At 31.5% G+C, this 19,761-nt stretch overlaps 1 protein-coding gene across 1 annotated transcript; it reads left to right on the top strand.

Moving 5' to 3' along the window:
* The first annotated feature begins 981 nt into the window (after positions 1 to 981).
* Positions 982 to 19,492, top strand: LOC144836868 (dynamin-1-like). Its single transcript, XM_078691776.1, has 18 exons — positions 982 to 1,237; positions 3,753 to 3,826; positions 4,962 to 5,111; positions 5,462 to 5,665; positions 6,123 to 6,221; positions 6,791 to 6,951; positions 7,454 to 7,596; positions 8,079 to 8,282; positions 9,151 to 9,289; positions 10,216 to 10,373; positions 10,935 to 10,986; positions 13,721 to 13,834; positions 14,360 to 14,469; positions 14,882 to 15,023; positions 15,210 to 15,356; positions 15,964 to 16,196; positions 16,528 to 16,656; positions 16,846 to 19,492. Exons 1-18 carry the CDS (start codon positions 1,077 to 1,079, stop codon positions 16,895 to 16,897), a joined length of 2,472 nt encoding a protein of 823 aa, XP_078547902.1. The 5' UTR covers positions 982 to 1,076; the 3' UTR covers positions 16,898 to 19,492.
* Positions 19,493 to 19,761: the final 269 nt, after the last annotated feature.

Raw genomic sequence — 19,761 nt, 5'->3', positions numbered from 1 at the left:
GGGGTGCATAAATAAAGGCGAATGTTGGTAGACAACTACAACTTTTTTGGTCCTGTGCTGCGTGAATGTTCGACACTCCCCTCAATTCTATCTCGAGTATCTCTAATTCTTATATATTTTTTTGACTTTGCACATTTATATATTGTTGCCACTCGCCCATTGCCCCTGGTTCCGCCGGTGATCATTGCAGAAACAATCATTTTTCGAATAGCTAAAAAAAATCATCATATTTGATGGAGGCGTTTATTCGGCGGGGGAGGCGTTTATGGCCGGTGTAATAGTTATGGTAAAATGTATAAATATCCGCTAGATATGATGATAATAATAACGCAATTCAATATCAAGAAGTGATAGATAGCCTCAGTAAAAATTGTATCAAATGCTTGGTAAATAGGCCTACGGTAGATCATGTCAATAATTGAATTCTATAATGAGTTTGTACACACATTGTGTATTTTGGAAATAAATAAACGCGTTTCAAAGTGAGTCGTTTTATTCGTCGAATAAATATACATGAATGAATAAATATCAATTAAATTAAGTCGATATTCATTTATATTTCATAAAGAAATACAATCAAAAAGATGAAAACAATCAAAGCTAAAAGCTTATGTTGAGACATATAATTAATTACAATGTTTATACAGTTACATTTAAAATTGTTTTGAAAATACAAAAAAAGGATTCAGTATGAATGAGTAGGCCTATATAGGCTCGAGAATTTAAGATATTTGATATATATTATATATATTTATATCTAAATTATACCAGAAACAGCAATACTATAATGATAATACACCTAAATTTGGTTACATAAAAAGTATTTAAAATTAAGTTTTCTCGGTATGGAAATGTGATCATGAATCAGAGATTATGATATTAAAATGATCGTCAGTCGCTGAAGATTTTGTCATTACGTCATTGCTTAGTACTCGGGACTGCGCATGCTCGTAAGTAAAAAAAATCAGGAAGTGTGCAAGGCGTACACAAAACATAGATTGCTTCCGAATTTGGATATTTTTTATTTACTTTAATTTTGATTGAAATAAAGTTGCATCTGGCCTGTTTAATTAAAGATGGGTAACCGGGGAATGGAAGACCTTATTCCCATCGTGAATAAACTTCACGATGCATTTTCGGCGGTTGGGATGACATCGTTTATGGACTTGCCTCAAATAGCTGTCGTCGGAGGCCAAAGCGCCGGGAAAAGTAGCGTACTTGAGAATTTTGTAGGCAGGTAAGACAACGTTTTTCGCGTCACTTGAACTTGATTACATGAAATAGGACCCTGGATATCTGGCTTAGCTTTGCTTCGATTTCTGTTTTTATTACAGTGGAAAATACACAAATTATTGTAACTGTTAATTAAATTAAGCTTCCCCTTATTATTATTAATATTATTATTAGGCCTAGTTAAAGAAATAAATTGATTAGGGGCTAGGCTGGTCAATAACATATTATACTTATAGATAATAATTAGACAAATCTGTCATCAATGCTCCTGATGAATGTTTGAGTTCATAACTATAAAATTAAAAGTATGACACACATTTATGTCATGAATGTATTTTCATTAAAAAGACCAGGTTCTCTTGCTGCAAAAAAAATCTTTTGCATTATTGATATCCTAATAAAGCTCTGTCTACACTGTCACTATCAAACTTTATGTTTAAAAAAAATGTGATGTGCCCATAATCATATATGGACATGATGATTTCAGATCACTACCATATTTGAGCATCTAATTTATTTGGGCATATCACACTTTTTTGTCAAACTAGTTTGATAGTGTAGACACATTAGCATTTCTCTCTTGAATGAAATATATTTTATAATCAAAACAAAGTGCATTTAAAAAAAATTAAATTAAGCATTGAATTAATCCCTAATGTATTGGCGCTTGTTTTTTCACATTTTATAAAAAATGTTGCTTTTTCAAGAAGGGTTTTTGTGATTTCACATATTGTTAATCATTTGACTTTTATTTATTGTATTACTGTACTAAAATCATCTTGCTGTTGGATGTAATTTACCGTCAGATCAATGGTTTTATCAGTCATCACGGCAGATATTATGCTTTTATTTGTCGTCAATGCCAATTTGGAGTCTTCATTTCCTGTTAAAGAATATGATTTCAATGAGTAAAAGGTTTTAAATATATTTTAATCTACACAGTATGTGTATGGTGATTCTAAAATCTCAAAACATTAACATTTTATACAGACCTGGTTTTAAAATAGAATTTACAAATTTACCTACTTAAACTATATTTATTTAATTTTAAATCAAGATTTCTTTCTGATACAGTACTAACATTCTATGATTTACCGATGTGGTGTTTTTTAAATTTAATTAAAGTCTACTGTAGTAACTGTACTAAATAAACTTTCACCATGACAATGACACTGACAGAAAACTTTCTCAAGTTGTAAGCTTATTTTACCCAGTGGCTATGAGTGCTCACTGGCTAAACGCAGGGGCCCCAGAGCTTAAGGAGCCCCAGAGCTCAAGGGGCCCCAGAGCATTAGCTGATTGTACCAACAACTGCAGGAATTCCTTCATTGTGAAATTACAGTACTTCTTTAATATAAATTTGTGTATGTGTACAGATCATTAAGATATACCAATTGGGTAGTTTGGAAGTGAAAGGCTAAGTAGTACCAATAGGCTCTATTAAGCTCTGTCTACACTATCAAACTAATTTGACAAAAAAAATATGATGTGGGCAAATATGGTACTGATATGACATCATCGTGTCCATACACTATGGACACATCACATTTTTGTTTTATAAATTATATACTGTAGTGTAGACCTAGCTTTATACAAGAATCTAATTAAATGTATTCATTTGTTTTCTTAATTCTCTGTAGTATTCTTATTTTAAGCTACAGTACTTTGGTATTGTAAATTATCTCTACAACATAAAAATTGGATGATTTTGCTTTACAGTTTTATCTCAGAATGTTCTTCATAAGTTGTAATAAATATTAATTTTAAATAATAAATATTTATGGAATGTACAATGTTTGCTTTTAAGTTATAAACTTGCTTATTATAACAGATATATGCTGCATAAATTGTGGTTGTCCATTGAGGATTCCTGTGAACATACTCATTTAAAAAGTGTTTAAATTATAATGTTTCTAATTTGTGCAATGCTTGCATCAATTTTCAAAATTAGTGGTAATTTAAAATATACAGATCTCGGGCCCGAACGATAAACTTTGCTGGAAGGGCTACCCTCATGAAACATAGTTCAATAAATAAATTATGGTGACACTTACTTAGTTTAATTACAATGATGTCATCTAGCAAGTAGTGTTTTGGGACGGTCTAGACAGATATTCACAGTACACAAAAGATAACATTATACTGTGGTAAGCTAGCAGAGCCTATGTTTATTATCATGATTGTCTGTATTTGGTCAAGTGAATGATTGATTTTATTAGATTCTTTGAAGTGAATACAATACAAATATTTAAAAAGAACATCAGAATTTAACACATTAAAAGCTGGCATAAAACATTGACCAACTTTTTTCCAATGATGTCCATCAGAAAATGTGAGTAGTTCAGAATCAATCTTAAAAAGGTAAATGATTAAAAACCAATGAATGTTCATCATACTGTACTGTAAAAATACCCTTTTTACCACACTGATAAAGGAAAGGACTAGATTAGTAGTGGTTTTATTGCAAACCTTACTAATTTCTACAGTTGTTATATTGATAGATTTTATATTTTTTGTAGGGATTTTCTTCCTCGAGGATCAGGAATTGTGACAAGGCGACCTCTTATCTTACAGCTCATCAATAACAAAGCAGGTAAGCATCAAGCCTCTATCTTTACCTTCCCTGTTCTATCTAGCCATATACTGTACCACCACTAAGTACAGTATCTCAACATAGCACTAGGCAATTTTTTTTGCATGAATCGGAAGGTGTTTTTTATGTTAAAATTCACAACAAATCAGAAGTTAGGAATGTTTAATTCGTGAATATTCACCTAGTGGAAAACAGGCTTTACAGTCAACTTAAAACTTATCACCATTTACAGTATGCATTATTACCTGTATTCAGTTAAAAAACCCTACTCAATGTTTGTATTGTCTGTATTATTAAGTAACCTATTTAGTAAAATATTTAAAGAGTGACTACAGTTGTTTAAGGTAAATACATTTTTTTTATCTAATCTTTGCTAAAAGTGAATAACTATTATGTGACATTAAAATAAAATATTCAGTACAAACATAAAAAAATTGTTTTCAGGGGGATAATATTTCTTTAAAATACAGTATTTTGACAGTTAAATACTGTACAGTAATATTAAATAATAATAAATCAGGATACAATCAACCTCATCTATTGTCAATTTATATGTAACCTTTGCTACTTCAATGCTTTCTCTCATCCTTGATCATAAATAATCAATTATGTTAATATGATCATCATTTAAGATTGCAATTACAGCCGTTGATGTCATTATGTCATTGACTTTCTAAGGGGTTTTAAGTAGATGAAAACATTCCACATCCCAAGCTGTTAATTTAAAAATGCATATATTCATATGAAAAATACAATATTGTTTAAAATAATGTACAATTTTTCCGTGCTGTTAACTTTGCAATTATATTTCATATCTTTGCTTATGTATTGTAGGGGATGTTATGTGAGTTGAGTATAACTCCTGTCTTTGTGAACCAACAAGGCCAACAGCCATTAAGTCACGTGCTACAATGCATAGTGATACCGGACCGACAGACAGACCGACAGACAGACCGACCGACATAGTGAACTATAGAGTCGCGTCCACACGACTAAAAATAATTGAATTTACCATACAAGGGCCAAAATATAGTAGATATATTCACCAATATATGCAATACCTTAAAATTAATCTGTCAGCCTTTAGTCTAATCAGTGCTGACAAAGGAAAATAATCATATTATTATTGTTATAGAATATGCTGAGTTTCTACACTGTAAAGGAAAGAAGTTTACAGATTTTGGTGAAGTGAGAAAAGAAATAGAGGCAGAGACAGACCGAATCACAGGCTCCAACAAAGGCATATCAAATGTACCAATTAATCTCAGAGTTTATTCTCCTAATGGTAAATTTTCATTTTAAAATTTGTCATAAGATACAGTATAAAATATTTATTAAATTGTTAGGTTGTGTTTTTCTTTTCGTCTATGAACAAAATTTTACTGGTGGATATTGTGGAGAAATTGGCAAAGATGATCCAAAGTGTAAAAAAAAGAAATGATCTGACGGTTATCTGTACTAGTGATGTGAAACTTGTTTTGTTTCACTATTACAGTACTTGTTAGGGAAAACATGAACAATGTTGACTTGTTCCTGATAGTTTCAGAACATCATCAAAGTGCAAATAACAGAAAGTGTGTAGTTTATCTTATGGTAATACAGTACTAATTATTTTAAACTTTGTTTTCTCCTCAGTGTTAAATCTCACATTGATTGATTTACCTGGCATGACAAAGGTCCCTGTCGGCGATCAACCTGTAGATATTGAGATGCAGATCCGTGGAATGCTGATGGAGTTCATAACAAAAGATAACACATTGATACTTGCTGTATCACCAGCAAATTCAGATCTCGCAAACTCGGATGCGCTCAAGCTATCTAAAGAGGTTGATCCTTCAGGTGGGCACTCATATATTTACACCATTTTAGGAAATTTTTAAAGAAATGAATTGAGTACTTGTGGGCTATACCATTTGTAGATAGGGGTTGAAATATAGTGCAATCAGTGTTGATTTATTTTTGGCTATGCACATTAAATTTAAAGTTCTATTTGCTGAGGCATATGTATAAAAGTCACCAACCAATTTAACATGCTGGTATTTTAAACTAATACCGCATTTGACCATGTGTAATTCCATGCTCGAGAATAACCCCACCCCCTAATTTAGACTATATTTGGACACAGGACTTTTGTAAATCCATTGTTATTTCAATCCAAGTATAATCCCACCCCTAATTTTCGTCAAATTTTGTACCAACCCTTGCCACTTTACCCAGTTATATACATTAATAATATTTCATTTATAAAGTATAAAAAATAAAGTTGTTTGTAATGTAATTAATTTCTTTAATTTAGGTGCTCGTACAATTGGTGTAATAACAAAACTGGACTTGATGGATGATGGAACTGATGCCAGGGACATTTTAGAAAACAGACTACTTCCACTACGAAGAGGTATTGTATTTTTCTATTACAGTGACCTTTTTATATGTCTTCATAGGTTATGTCTGGAAAAGGCCAAGAGGGAGCAAACAAAAATAGACTGAAAACCTAACACCTCCTACATATTATGACTTTATGAGTTTATCTTATTTAAATCCGGATAGCTGCTCACAAGAACCAGATAGTATATTTTTCCTGACCTTAACTAATTCCTCACTAGATAAAAATTAGAATGTGGTGTTTATATTAATTATTATCACAGTTCTTGCTGTCACAGGGTCTTTCCTTTGAAAATACAGCAGAACACCTGCTTTGGGACATCTCTATTCTGACGAGCTCTCATATGTGAGCTTCAAAGTGCTGGAGAACGGGGGAAATGAAAATGGTTCCTCTGCTTCATCTTACTTTTGTGGTTATTTTAGGATATTGTGTAGATCATTTTTGTGTGTAAAGCACTTAGAAACATTGTATTAGGCTGTATATAAGACTAGACTACCATTATTATTATTACAGGGTATTACTGTATTACGTACAATCTCTTTTCATGTTATTTGTAGCAATTACATTTTTGTTTTCCTAAGGTTACATTGGTGTTGTAAACAGAAGTCAGAAAGACATCGATGGCCAGAAGGACATCAAAGCAGCACTGGCAGCTGAAAGGAAGTTTTTTTTAAGTCACGCTTCATACAGACACCTGGCAGATAAGATGGGAACTCCATATCTACAGAAAGTACTGAACCAGGTATAAAGAGCTACAATTCTCTTTATGAAACCATTCATATTAAAAAATGTATTCCATATGTACAATATGCCATATCATTGCCACAGTGATAATAATTTCACTAGTATATTACCTGGATAAACCGACATAGGCCTTTTCCCCTCGGAGACAGTTGTATAAATTAAATTAGAATCCTATCCCAGATAGCATTAAACATGAATACCTTCCATTATTCTTTAAGCTTGGGACTATGTGTTGTTCTTTAAACATCGCATTTTACTGTACTATATGATTTTTTAACTTTTGTCTTACCTTATATACACAGTACTGTAATATAAAATCTGGAGTCTCGTACATACAACCCTTCCTGGTTTGTTGAGACCCCATTTCGTCATTTCTGTACATTAGTATTATTTTTATTGAATTTGTGATGAACATATTTGTATTTGATTCAATTGAAAAGTGTGATTTATGCTAATAAACGATTCATTCAAGTAATATATATTATTTGAATTTTTTTCAGCAATTAACAAATCACATACGTGACACGTTACCACAACTACGAAGCAAGTTACAGTCACAGCAGCTATCACTGGAAAAAGAGGTTGCCGAATTTAAGAATATGAATGTTGATGATCCAGCAAGGAAAACAAAAGCAATGCTACAGTAAGTTGTACCTGATACATGAGCAGTATCATGTGTAGTGATGTTAAACATCCTGCAGTATCGTGCCTGCTAATAGCAATCTTCATCCCATGTGGGACACTGTAGTAATAGTTAATATTAAGAGTTAGATTCTATAATACAGTACTGCAGAACGTTTAACGTCCAAAAATCGGCTGTAAGTTGAACGGAGGTTGTAACTATCTGATTACTCCTGTTATTTTAAATAGCCGAAGAAATACAACAATGTAAATATTGGCTGCACTCTTTCACAAAGACATTTAATTATGATAGTTCGCTATAATGGACAATAGACCTAAATTTGAAAAAGGAATTTTAGAATCTTCGGCCAATAAATTAATTAACCCAACAACAAATTATGATATATGTATCAAATAATGTGTAATGAGTATTGACAAATAATAAAAAACAAAAAATTTTGAGTAGAGTCTGAATACATGATTATGTTTATTCTTTTTTATTAGAATGGTACAAGGGTTTGGTGTTGGCTTTGAGAAGATTATTGAAGGGTCAGGTGATAAAGTGGACACAGATGAGTTATCTGCCGGTGCAAAAATCAACCATATCTTCCATAAACGTTTCCCTTTTGAAATTGCTAAAATGGAATACGATGAAAAAGCACTACGACGAGAAATCAGCATCACTATTAAAAATATTCACGGTGTAAAGTAAGATTCTTTTCAAGTTTAGAGTTAAACCTTATATTTGCCTATACTGTATTTACATATATTTACATATACCAGATGTTGCATTCTAAGCTTTCATAATTTAATGAAAATCAAAACATGTATGTTAACTTAACTGTGTATGCTATCATGCAAATTAAAAAAACAATGACATCATCATCTATACCGAAAACACCATCATAACTCTCCAAAGCTGTACTTAAAATCTTCTGAAAGGTCCAAATGATCCTCAATATTTGTCTACTAATTGTCTTCATTTATATTGAAGTCAATTTTCTTCCTTTTCCAAGTGGTCAAACAATCAATCAATTCATGTTGTATCATGCTCCTTCCAACCGATTTTCATCCTTTCTTAACATATCTTTCCATTCCACATCTTTCTTTACTGCTTCTGCCAGAACATCAAACACTGTGGTGACTGCTGCAGACCAACTCTAACGCTCAAATTCTCTAAGAAGCCATTACCACATTTTGATTTTTGGGTGTGTCTCTTCATAAATTGCCATACTTCAGGAACAACATGATAGACAATTGATTAAAATTAATTTTCAAAACCGGAATACCAGAATTTATGGAAAAGTAATTATTTTGTGTTAGCCCAGGGTTTCAGGGTTTGAGAGAGTTAGTAATCATGCCAAACTGTTTCTCACTGCAGTAACTTTTGTTTAACTTCAACAATGTACGATTTCAGTTTGTTTCAATGACAATAAATTGTTTGTATAAAATAAACCCAAAAAAGCTTGTTAAATAAGTATATAGGTAAAAAATTTAAACAAATTTGTAGTACTGTAGTTCCAAATTTTATTGCATGTTATATAAATAGTTATAATTGTGACGTTCTCATCCTCAGAGTTGGCCTTTTTACTCCAGACAGTGCATTTGAAGCCATCACAAAGAAACAAATTTCAAGGTTAAAAGAGCCTGCCCTCAAGTGTGTGGATATGGTAGTTACAGAACTAAATAATGTTGTCAGGTCCTGTGGAGAAAGGGTATTTAAATCTTTAATATTATTACCATAAGCTCAACCAGAAACTTTTGTGAATTTTTGACTGATTGAAATTCGCGATAGTTTCATGCTGGGAATAATTTTCAAGATAATAATTGAGTATGCAAAATACAGTATTACAGTACAAGCAGTTTGCAGTACACACGTGCCTACTACTGATAAAGTGAAAGCTTTTTGTTTTCTTTATTGTGTACCGTCGGTAAACACAAAGGATGTCACATTCTTATTGCTAAGTTAGAGTAAAGTACTGTACAATGAAACCTGGGCGTGGTCATCCAAACAACACAAATCACTGTATTAGTACAGTGTACATGTTTTGTAACACAAAGGTCGCGCTCACAATGAATTGATACAGTATTTACTTGTACCTAATTTTTCAAATTTGTGAAAGTTTTATGAAAATGGGCGATGTAACCGTTTTGTGTTTCATGTCGCAAAAGTTTCTGGTTTTACAGTGATCATCTTCATGCTGTACTAGAAACTGCCGAAATTTTGGGATAGCTGGCAGTACAGCGCCTATCATGATCAGCACACTGTGAAATAATATGTACACTGTATGTAAACAGCTTTATGTCTCATTCGAAGGATTAGATGGAAGCAATGAGTAAATTAACTTACCAATGGATACAGTCAATATGACAGGTCCCATGCTCTCACATTCTGGTCTGATCCCTTGCCATGCCATATCAGACTTGTGAAATTATTTGATTAAATTATAAAGTTTAATATTGTATACTAAAAACTGAAGAAACTTCTGATCCTCAAAATTTAAACTAAGCAACCATGGGCCAGAAGTAAACTCTACACAACACTGTATTATTGCAAACATATAATTTTCTCATGGTTTTTTCAATAATGTCTTGTAAATTCAGCTATTAATTATATCTTTTATATTGTTATTGATTGTAGATGGCAAGATACCCAAGGCTACGAGAAGAAACAGAACGCATTATAACAACACACGTACGTGAACGAGAACAGCGGACGAAAGATAATGTACTGGTTCTTCTGGACATCCAACTCTCCTACATGAATACAAATCATGAAGATTTTATTGGGTTTGCCAAGTATGTTCATTTAATTAAAACTTTAAAAGCTTTAAAAATTGCTATATAATTCCCAACATTTGACTACTCACAGTGATTGTTAAGGTGGTTTTTTCAATTCAATCTTTACTTCTGATCAATAACATAATAAATAAAGAATTTAAGAAAGGAAAAAAGAGGACTTCTGAACCACATCTTATTACATGAAAACCTAATTGTTACAAATTTTATCATTAAACCACTTGGCCATATAAACCAAAATTCTCTGTTTTTTATTATCAATTCAATCAATTACTAAAATGTTTGTTTATCTTTTTATTTATTTATCAACCATTGGGCTAATTAGCCCATCATATTAAAGGCATGCTACAGTACTTTATTGATACAGAACGGCCTTGCCCATTGGCTCTATTCTATCCCACAATGTTATAAAAAATAAAATGTTACACATTTTGGACAAACAATAGATTGTTGTGTTACAGGTTTATTGCAATAACATCAACTGAGAATAATGTCAGAAACAATTCATATTTGTTATGTTTAAATGTGTTTTTATCTCCATATCCTGAATGACTTTTTCAGTGCACAAGGTAAAAAAAAAGCTTCAGGCGAGAAGAAGGGTGTTGGAAATCAGGTATATTAAGCATGGCTGTAATAATGTTATGGATTTTTGCACGGCAAATAATTATTCATAACTAATTTCTTCTTTTTTTCGGGGATTGTTGGATTGATTGAAAAATTCCTACCTTTGGCTGTCCAAACTACCATTTATCAGCAGTTCTGAAAATTCAGGTTTTATTTCATAAATTTATTTCAATTTGTGTCCTGATTTTAATTAATTACATGGGACAACTTTTACCCCCTTCCAGAGTTGTTGACAGTCCTTTATTCCTTAACAACACTACACTGGATGAAATTCAAGTAAAACATAACTTTAAAATAGGTTTTTTCTCATTCAATCCAACAAAACCAAAAGTTAATAACTTCACCCTTTTTGCACTTTCTATGCTTTATTTTCTTTTTTGTTTGGTTTATTAACCTGTTACACACATCAGCGCACAAGCCGTGAGAAAGAGACCTACAACCAAGAAGGGTCTACAGGCATCTCACTCACTCACTCAGGTATATTCTACACATCGTATTTCCATGCTGGTATCATTTCATTCTTAACAAAAAATGGAAAACAAATTTACAATGTACCTAAATCCTCGTTCAGTCAACAAACCAAGCAGAAAAAGTCTAGTGCAAACACTTTTGCAAATTCCTCTCACTCGGTCAACTTATCCGAGCTATAATGTTAGTTTTAATGAGCGTAATTTGCTAAGGTAGGGGTGGTTTAACTGAACAACAAAGGTCGTTTAAATTTACTGAGTCATATCATCACATAAATCCCTAATTATTTGATTTATAACTCAGATAGTTAGCCCCCAGAAAAAATGTACTATTATTATTGGTTTTTTTCCAATATGCCATTTTAATGTCATATTTATAGTTATTCACTTTGACTAAATGAATTTGATAATTTACATGAAAAATCTATAAATTTAAACGTTTATTTTTTTTTTTTTTAATAAATGAAATCATTATTTTTCTATGGAAGGGAATAACTTTTTTTAAAAACTGCAAAATGGCCTATTCAAAGTCTTATTTTATTAATCTTTATTTTTTCATTTGGTTTGTAATTTACTTTTTTTTTAAATACACTTCCATACAATCAAATATATTTTAAAACCTCTTAAAATTGATTATTCCTTTTTGATTTAAGAAATGTAAAGAAGACAGAGGAAAATTGGTAAACTAATATTATGTGTCTTACATGAATTGAATGTTTTGCCTTTATACCCTTTTCTATTTAGCAATGTAATTTATTTGCTTTGGAAAATATTATTTGTATGTATAAAATGGTTTGTGCTATTTTTTGAAGGCAATATTTTGTAATTTATGTACCATGATGAATAAAATAAAAAATCAATATTAATTAATAATTTTAATTAAACTAAACAAATTAATAATTGTAGGAATTTAATTTTCACTTAAAAAAAAAATCAGAACACATCATATTTCATGGGAACACTTAATATATTAAGGGAACACTTTTGCAAGGAGAAATATGTATGTAAATATGTTTTGAATAATACCGCCGACCCTATTTTTAGGAAACAATTTGTAAGGCCCCAAGGGTGTCCCCTTAATAGGAGTTGTACTGTATATATAAAACTATTTTAATAGATTTAACAAGTAATATGAATAATATTATATTGTAAGTGCTTAGTACTAATTCCAATTATTACTAGCACTGATTAATGTGTAATTGAGCAGTTATTGTGTTAAAAAAAATAAAAAATTGCCTCTGCTGTGTCATTTGACACGCCTGCTGGTGTATTAAACTATTTAACTGGTATGTATTACTACTGGATCAGTGAATCATAATATCAATAATATTATCACTTGAGTTTCAATTATTCTCTGATTATTATTCTTTTCTGCATTATTATTTTATAAAATTACCTTGATGTCACTCTGTTTGCTTGTCACCCAAATTATGTAAAAACTGCTGAACAGATTTTGACCAACTTGTAGATAAAGCAGAAATGTTCTGGGAAATTCTCTCAGGCTATATTATAAAACCTAAAAATGTCAAAAAAAATAGTTTACAGCAAACTGGGGTTCTGGCTTTATCAGCAATTTGACCTAATGTGACCTCAAATGACCTCTTGGCAAGGTTAGATTTTCTGGACTTTTTTTCTTTACACCAAATAGAAGTCAAAAATGTAAAGCAACCTTTGTACTCAATTATTTCACGATTAAACCTTAAATTCCATCTACTAAGACTTGATTAAATGTTTGCTCCTAATGGAGGCTGGTTGTGGCACCCTTGTTTTCATTTGTTAATTGTGTGGACTCTTTTTACTACCTCTTCACTTACACTTTATATTTCATGATGTTTTTATTTTGCTTTTAAACTGCTTTGCACTATATCTAATTCTTAATAATTATATAAACAATATATAATTGCAAATTGTCTATTTAGTACAGTATTCTTATGATTATTTAACTATTTCTTTTGTATGAAAAAAGGTATTGCAAATATTTAATTCTCCAATTTTAGTGTAAGTTATATTTAGGGTATATGTAAGCTATCTAGTAATTCTTTAAAAAATTAAAATAGTTATGTTCGTGCATTAATCATGATTTCTGCCTTAACATGTTGGGGAAAAAATGCATAACCAAGGAAGTCAACTGACCAGCTAACGTGCCACCTATATTCTATATTTAGAAAATATTATTTACAGATACAGTTTATTATCTTATTTTTTATCTATGTAATTACCAAAACTGATTTTGTTTTTAAATTTAATTCTCACTAGGTTATTCGCAAAGGATGGATTAGTTTGCACAACATCAGTTTTATGAAAGGTGGTTCACGTGACTATTGGTTTGTCCTCACTGCTGAAAATGTCATGTGGTTTAAGGATGATGAAGTAAGTTTGCTTGTTATATTTAAGCATTTTTAAAGACATTGTTCATATGTATGCACTAGCAAGTGTTTAGAGTGTTTTAAATGTAGTTTAAAACCTTCCTAAAGCTCTATCTACACTATCAAACTAGGTGTGATCCATATATGGTAGTGATATGCCCAAATATGGTAGTGATATGACATCATCATGTCCATATATGGGCATATCACATAAAATTTGAGTGTAGACAGAGCCCATATAGTTGCGGTCATTGTGTAATGGATGCATGTATAAATGGTCTGTTATAATAATATAAGTGAATCATGAAATCCTGTATTTTACTTATTATTAGTAGTATTTATTTCATTTAAATTTATCACAAAACCTTCCTATAGTGTACATTCACACCTAATAAATTTGAATCTGGAAAATTCTGGTACATAGTCTAGATTAGAACCCATAACCTTGGAATAGGTATAAAAGCACCAATCTGAAGTGGCACTATTAAACTGCTGTTCATTTTCTACTGACAAATCTTCTATTTTTTAGGAAAAAGAAAAGAAATTTTATCTTCCATTGGAAAATTTAAAGTTAAAAGATTTAGAACAAGGATTTTTATCAAAGAAACATGCATTTGCACTGTTCAACCCAGATCAAAGGTAGTTTTTATTTAAATTCTACATTAACAATATACTTTTCTATGATAAGTTATATATGATCTAGCCGTACAGTACTTTGTCATATTTCTGAACAATTATTGTGGTTTTAGGAATCAGTGGTGATTCCAGGATTTCCTGACGAAGAATGGTTCAATTGAAATATTGTGTTTGTGAACCAGTTCAACAGGGTAAAAACTCTCTACTCGTCTCGATTGATGAACTGGGTTCTTTAAAGTGCACATGGACAAACTGTACACTGTACACGCTTTATATTAGTCCTTATCCAAGAAGACCTGTTCCACCACCAGAACTTGGAGCGATTCGGCCTTAAACACATGCCAATATTGCTATTTGGTAAACGGCACCCCTGCCTTGACTGAGTTACTATATGCTTACATTTTAATTGTTTTAGGAACGTATATAAGGATTATAAACAATTAGAATTATCATGCGAGAGTCAAGAAGAGGTTGATAGTTGGAAGGCATCGTTCTTAAGAGCAGGCGTTTATCCAGAAACCATAAAAGATGATGATGACGATACACAAACTTCAGCAGTAAGTACTTCAAATTCATAATCAACATATTTAATATTAAACCCCTCCCCCACCCCTTATTCAGGGGACACCTTCAATTCATTGGACACCCATATTTCCTGTAATATAAACAAGGGAAATATTTGTTAATTGGTCCTGTAGTATAATAACCAAAAATGCAATTTTATATTCCTTCTCTTTTTTTAGCAAGTAGGTGACATCGGTTCAATGGATCCTATCTTAGAGAGACAGGTGGAAACAATACGGAATTTAGTGGAATCGTACATGAAAATTGTCAGCAAACAGGTTCGAGATCTCGTGCCCAAAACTCTTATGTTCCTTATGATTAATGATGTAAGTTTTATTGGATTCTGGATTATTTAATCTCTTTAAGCATTTGTGCTCCTTAAATGTATTAAAATAGAGCGATCTAGATTTAAAACATTGGCATTACACACAAAACATCTTCTGGTTAAGGGTTCAATATCATTTTATGATATTTTTTGTTTCTATAGCATTTCTGTATGTATTTTTAAATATTTTTTTTTAGTGTCTGACTTTGCAGTTATTATCTTTTTAATTATTTTGAAACAAATTATTTTGTTGAATTAAACTCAATGAGTAGTTATTATTTTTAAAATAATTATTTGCCACATTAAAACTGGTATACAAACTTTGCTGATTGATAATAGTTTTTTGTTTTGGTCTTATTAAAACATAATGGGATATAAATATATATAGATATAATAACATCATTGTTCATTTTCAGTTCCTTAGTCTTGGTTGGACAATGACATGGGACAGAGCATGCTTGACCAATCATAAGTGACAGATCATCCAAACTGTTTCTTGTGATTCATTGATTTACTTGCATTACATGCATGTCATCCTAGTGGGAACCAAGATGATCTCATTGTGTATTACCTAGAAAGTGAAAGTAATTAGAATTTTTTTTTTCTAGACAAAAGAATTCATAACATCAGAGTTGTTGGCTCATCTGTATTCTTCTGGCGACCAGAATGGCCTGATGGAAGAGTCAGCGGAGGAGGCTGAACGTCGGGATGAGATGATCAGGATGTATCAGGCAACAAAAGAGGCACTACAAATTATTGGTGATGTCAGTATAAAGACAATCTCAACACCGCTTCCTCCTCCAGTTAAGAACGATGACCTCATCAAACCATTCTCAAATGGGTAAATACTGTAGCTACACCTTCCGAAGAGTAAATCAAAAGCCTAAAACCATGTCAGAAGGATTTAGTCATACCTACACAGCATAACAAAATTGATTTTGCTGTATAACAGGGTCCGCGGGATAAATTTGGTTAGAGTGCATTTCGAATGACCCGCAAAAAGCTACTGGTAAAAAAATTAAAACAATATAAATAAAATAATGTTAAACAAGGGGTTAGAGTCCATGAGACACTATGCATTCTCTATTTCTGGCCCGCAAGATAATTTATAAATTACAATCTGGCCCATGGTAGAAAACTGACAACTGATATATACTTTTTATGTATTTCAGTCCATCGTCACAACCACAGCCTCAAGTAAGCAGGAGGCCACCTCCTAGGCCCACTGGACAACAGCAGCCTCCAAGACCAGTACCAGCAAGGCCAGATGTTCCAAATAGACCAGCTCCTGGTATACCAAAGTAAGCACACTTAGGCTTTAGAAAAACTAAACCCATCTTTGTTCAGTAAATACTCTCAATAAAATCCAATGTTCCATTTATAACATGTAGTGCTAAAAAGGAAGTCAACTATTATTTATTATGCTGTCTTTTGTTTCCACAAATTTGATAAAATGTAAGTTAAAAACTGATTTTTTCATTTAATTTCAGGCGACCTGACAATAAATCAATGCCACCAGCAGTTCCTGGACGACCTCGATAAAATGAAATATTTGAAGAACATTAATACAGACCTCTTGAACTGATGATGGTCATGCCCCAATAAATCATTTACTTCCATGTATTTACATATTAGGAAGGAATGTAAAGTAGTACAACCCTTCCTAATACTAATTAATACTAGCAGTATTGTGTCAAAGTTCATACAATAATTGTGCTAATATAATAATTTCTCATAGTGAATATGGGCCATTTCCAAATGGTTTAATCAATTTTCTGTAGATGATGTTTTATATATCAAAGTCTAAAGCCATCAAGGATAAGTGAAATGATTTTTTTATGAATATTAAATAAATAGGCCTGAATTATCTTAAATTATCAATATGCAATAGGGTACAGTGTGTTCAAATAATCCTGGGAATGATGAATGAGCAATGTTCAAAACATTTGCAAAGTTTTCTCTATGTGACTTGATACTCTACTGTACCTTTAGTCCATCGTTATAACCACAACTTGAAGAAAACATGCCATCCTAGGCCCACTGAACAGCACCAGTCACACCTTCTTAGATAACAAATATGCAATAGTGTTTGTTCATAAATTATCCATAATAACAGGCAAAACCAATTTCTCCAATACATGACTTGATTCTTCTTGTAACAACATCAAACACACAGGAGGCCATCCAACAACACCTAATAGTGAGTTTTTGCATTAGGGCGCCAAGCGAAAGGGACGGTCCAATTTATTAAATGCATTTTGTGCAATCGACGATGATAAGCTTCATTCTAGGCCGCAGATCATGTAAATGGTTCAGTAAGTTTTGCGTTAGCCAGGATAGATCTTGGGTTAGCAAAGTTCAAAAGGATTAACTAAAAAACCTAATCAAAGTCTTAAACAGGGCTTACGAGGATGGTTCCATATTTTAAATGAATCGGTAAAGTAAAACATAAACAACATTGTTTTTATGTTAAGTAGAAATTAAATTAAGAATTTGTTAGTTTCAATTATAGTTCCAGGGGTGGATGGAGAAGGCCCTGGGCCGCAATGCCTTCTTTTACAGCCAATCTGAAATTATTAACTTTATCACCCTTTTATTGGTAGACTATTTACTGATTATTAGGTAAGACTATATTCACACCTTAAAATATTTTTGAATGGCCACTGTGCAAGACCCCATTGGATCCTGTATACCCCCTTCCTCTCCCAACCATCTGTACCAGTCTATTATTAGGGTACTCACCAAATTCCTTAACCCATCCCTGAACTTTTAGCAATAATTTATTTTTTGTTTTGGAAAAATCTGCAACTGCCATTTACTGAAAATAAAATTATGTTGCCGTAGTAATGTATATTGAAATATTTGTTTTATAGATATATTGAATTATAAATATAAAGATATGTGAATAATGTTTTGTTTACAAATTTTAATGTTCCAAGTCTGTACAATTATATAAATATTAATCTGGTCAAAGTTCAAATTTATTTAGAAGAAAGAAGGCGTTATTATGATTTTTTAAGCCATTTAAGTACACTGTAAATTTAAAATTTTCAATTATACAAAATAAAAAATTATTATTTATAAAGATGTTATAATTTATTATTGCTATTTGAATGGATATTTTAGCCTATATTCATTGCATATTATACATTTTGAATGAATGATGAAGCTTAAACATAATTTACGATATATATTGTCAAAATATAAACTACATAGATGAACATCTGTAGAGGGTATTGGTACATGTTTTACTGCAAAATGTTGGTGTGTTGTGTCCAAACCGTACATGATTGATACTGATTGGTACTGATTTTCTAGAATTGTTTTTTTTCATTACTTTTTATTTATCCTAGCTTTCATTTTAAATGCAAACAAAAGAAATGTGTTATACTGTACTAGTTTGCTTTTATACATTCCTCAATTGTAATTTGTAGAAAATATATACATAGATATATCTGAAAAGTCCTAAATGCATTACATTATAGCGATAAAACATATGTGTATATGTTTAATGTACCCTTTAACATATGTTTATATGTTTAATGTACCCTTTTTACAAATTTGTGTCCTAGTTTTCTAAAATATTACTTCTGATTAAACTGTAGAATTAATTAGTATGTGTTATATATTAAATAATGTTTATGATTTTCACAAAGGCAAAACATTAATTATTAAACTTAATTTTGAGTGTTGAAAGGCCCCAGGCCCATTAATTGGATGTGCTCGGAACAGGGTACTCTACAGAATGGTCTTCAGTCACCAACATTCTCCAAATTTGAATACAAATACATGAACGTGCAATGTGTACCACCCACTTGTGAGGATGGATTAAAATAATCCATAGCATGTGATACATAATCAACCAATCAAATAACAAGGATACACTTAATAAAACATTTATAAATTATTATTATCTCAATACTGGAATAGAAATGAGTTATTTTATTTATATCTGAGGGATATATAACCATGTATATGTGATCATGTTTTATATAGGGTGTAACAGTACTTATTCCCTAATTAACAGTGACAAATATCTGAATTGAAATAAAGAATATGTTTATTTGTATGATGATGTAAATAAATTAGTGTGAATTATATAAGACTTGGTAAGTGAATAATAAATATATAAAAATATACAAATCTTTGTTTATATTATTAGCCATTACAAAATCTATCAGTATTATATTTCAGACCCCAACAAAGTGTCCTCTTACTAGGGGTGTCTTTTACAACCCCCACTGATCTCTTCTAATTTTTAATATCTATTTTTTAATAAACTATTAAAATTCTCGGTGCTCCCCCGTTTAAAAATAAACCTGGATTCGCACCTGGTGCTCTGCATAGAGTCCATAGTGTTGCATTATTGCCTCTTATTCATTTCATGGGAAAGTGTCCCCTTATAC

This window comes from Antedon bifida, chromosome 3 (genome assembly GCF_963402885.1).
Source record: "Antedon bifida chromosome 3, ecAntBifi1.1, whole genome shotgun sequence".
NCBI classification, from domain to species: domain Eukaryota; kingdom Metazoa; phylum Echinodermata; class Crinoidea; order Comatulida; family Antedonidae; genus Antedon; species Antedon bifida.
The sequence above is the reverse complement of the archived record's forward strand: the minus strand, read 5'-3'. Positions and strand labels throughout refer to the sequence as shown.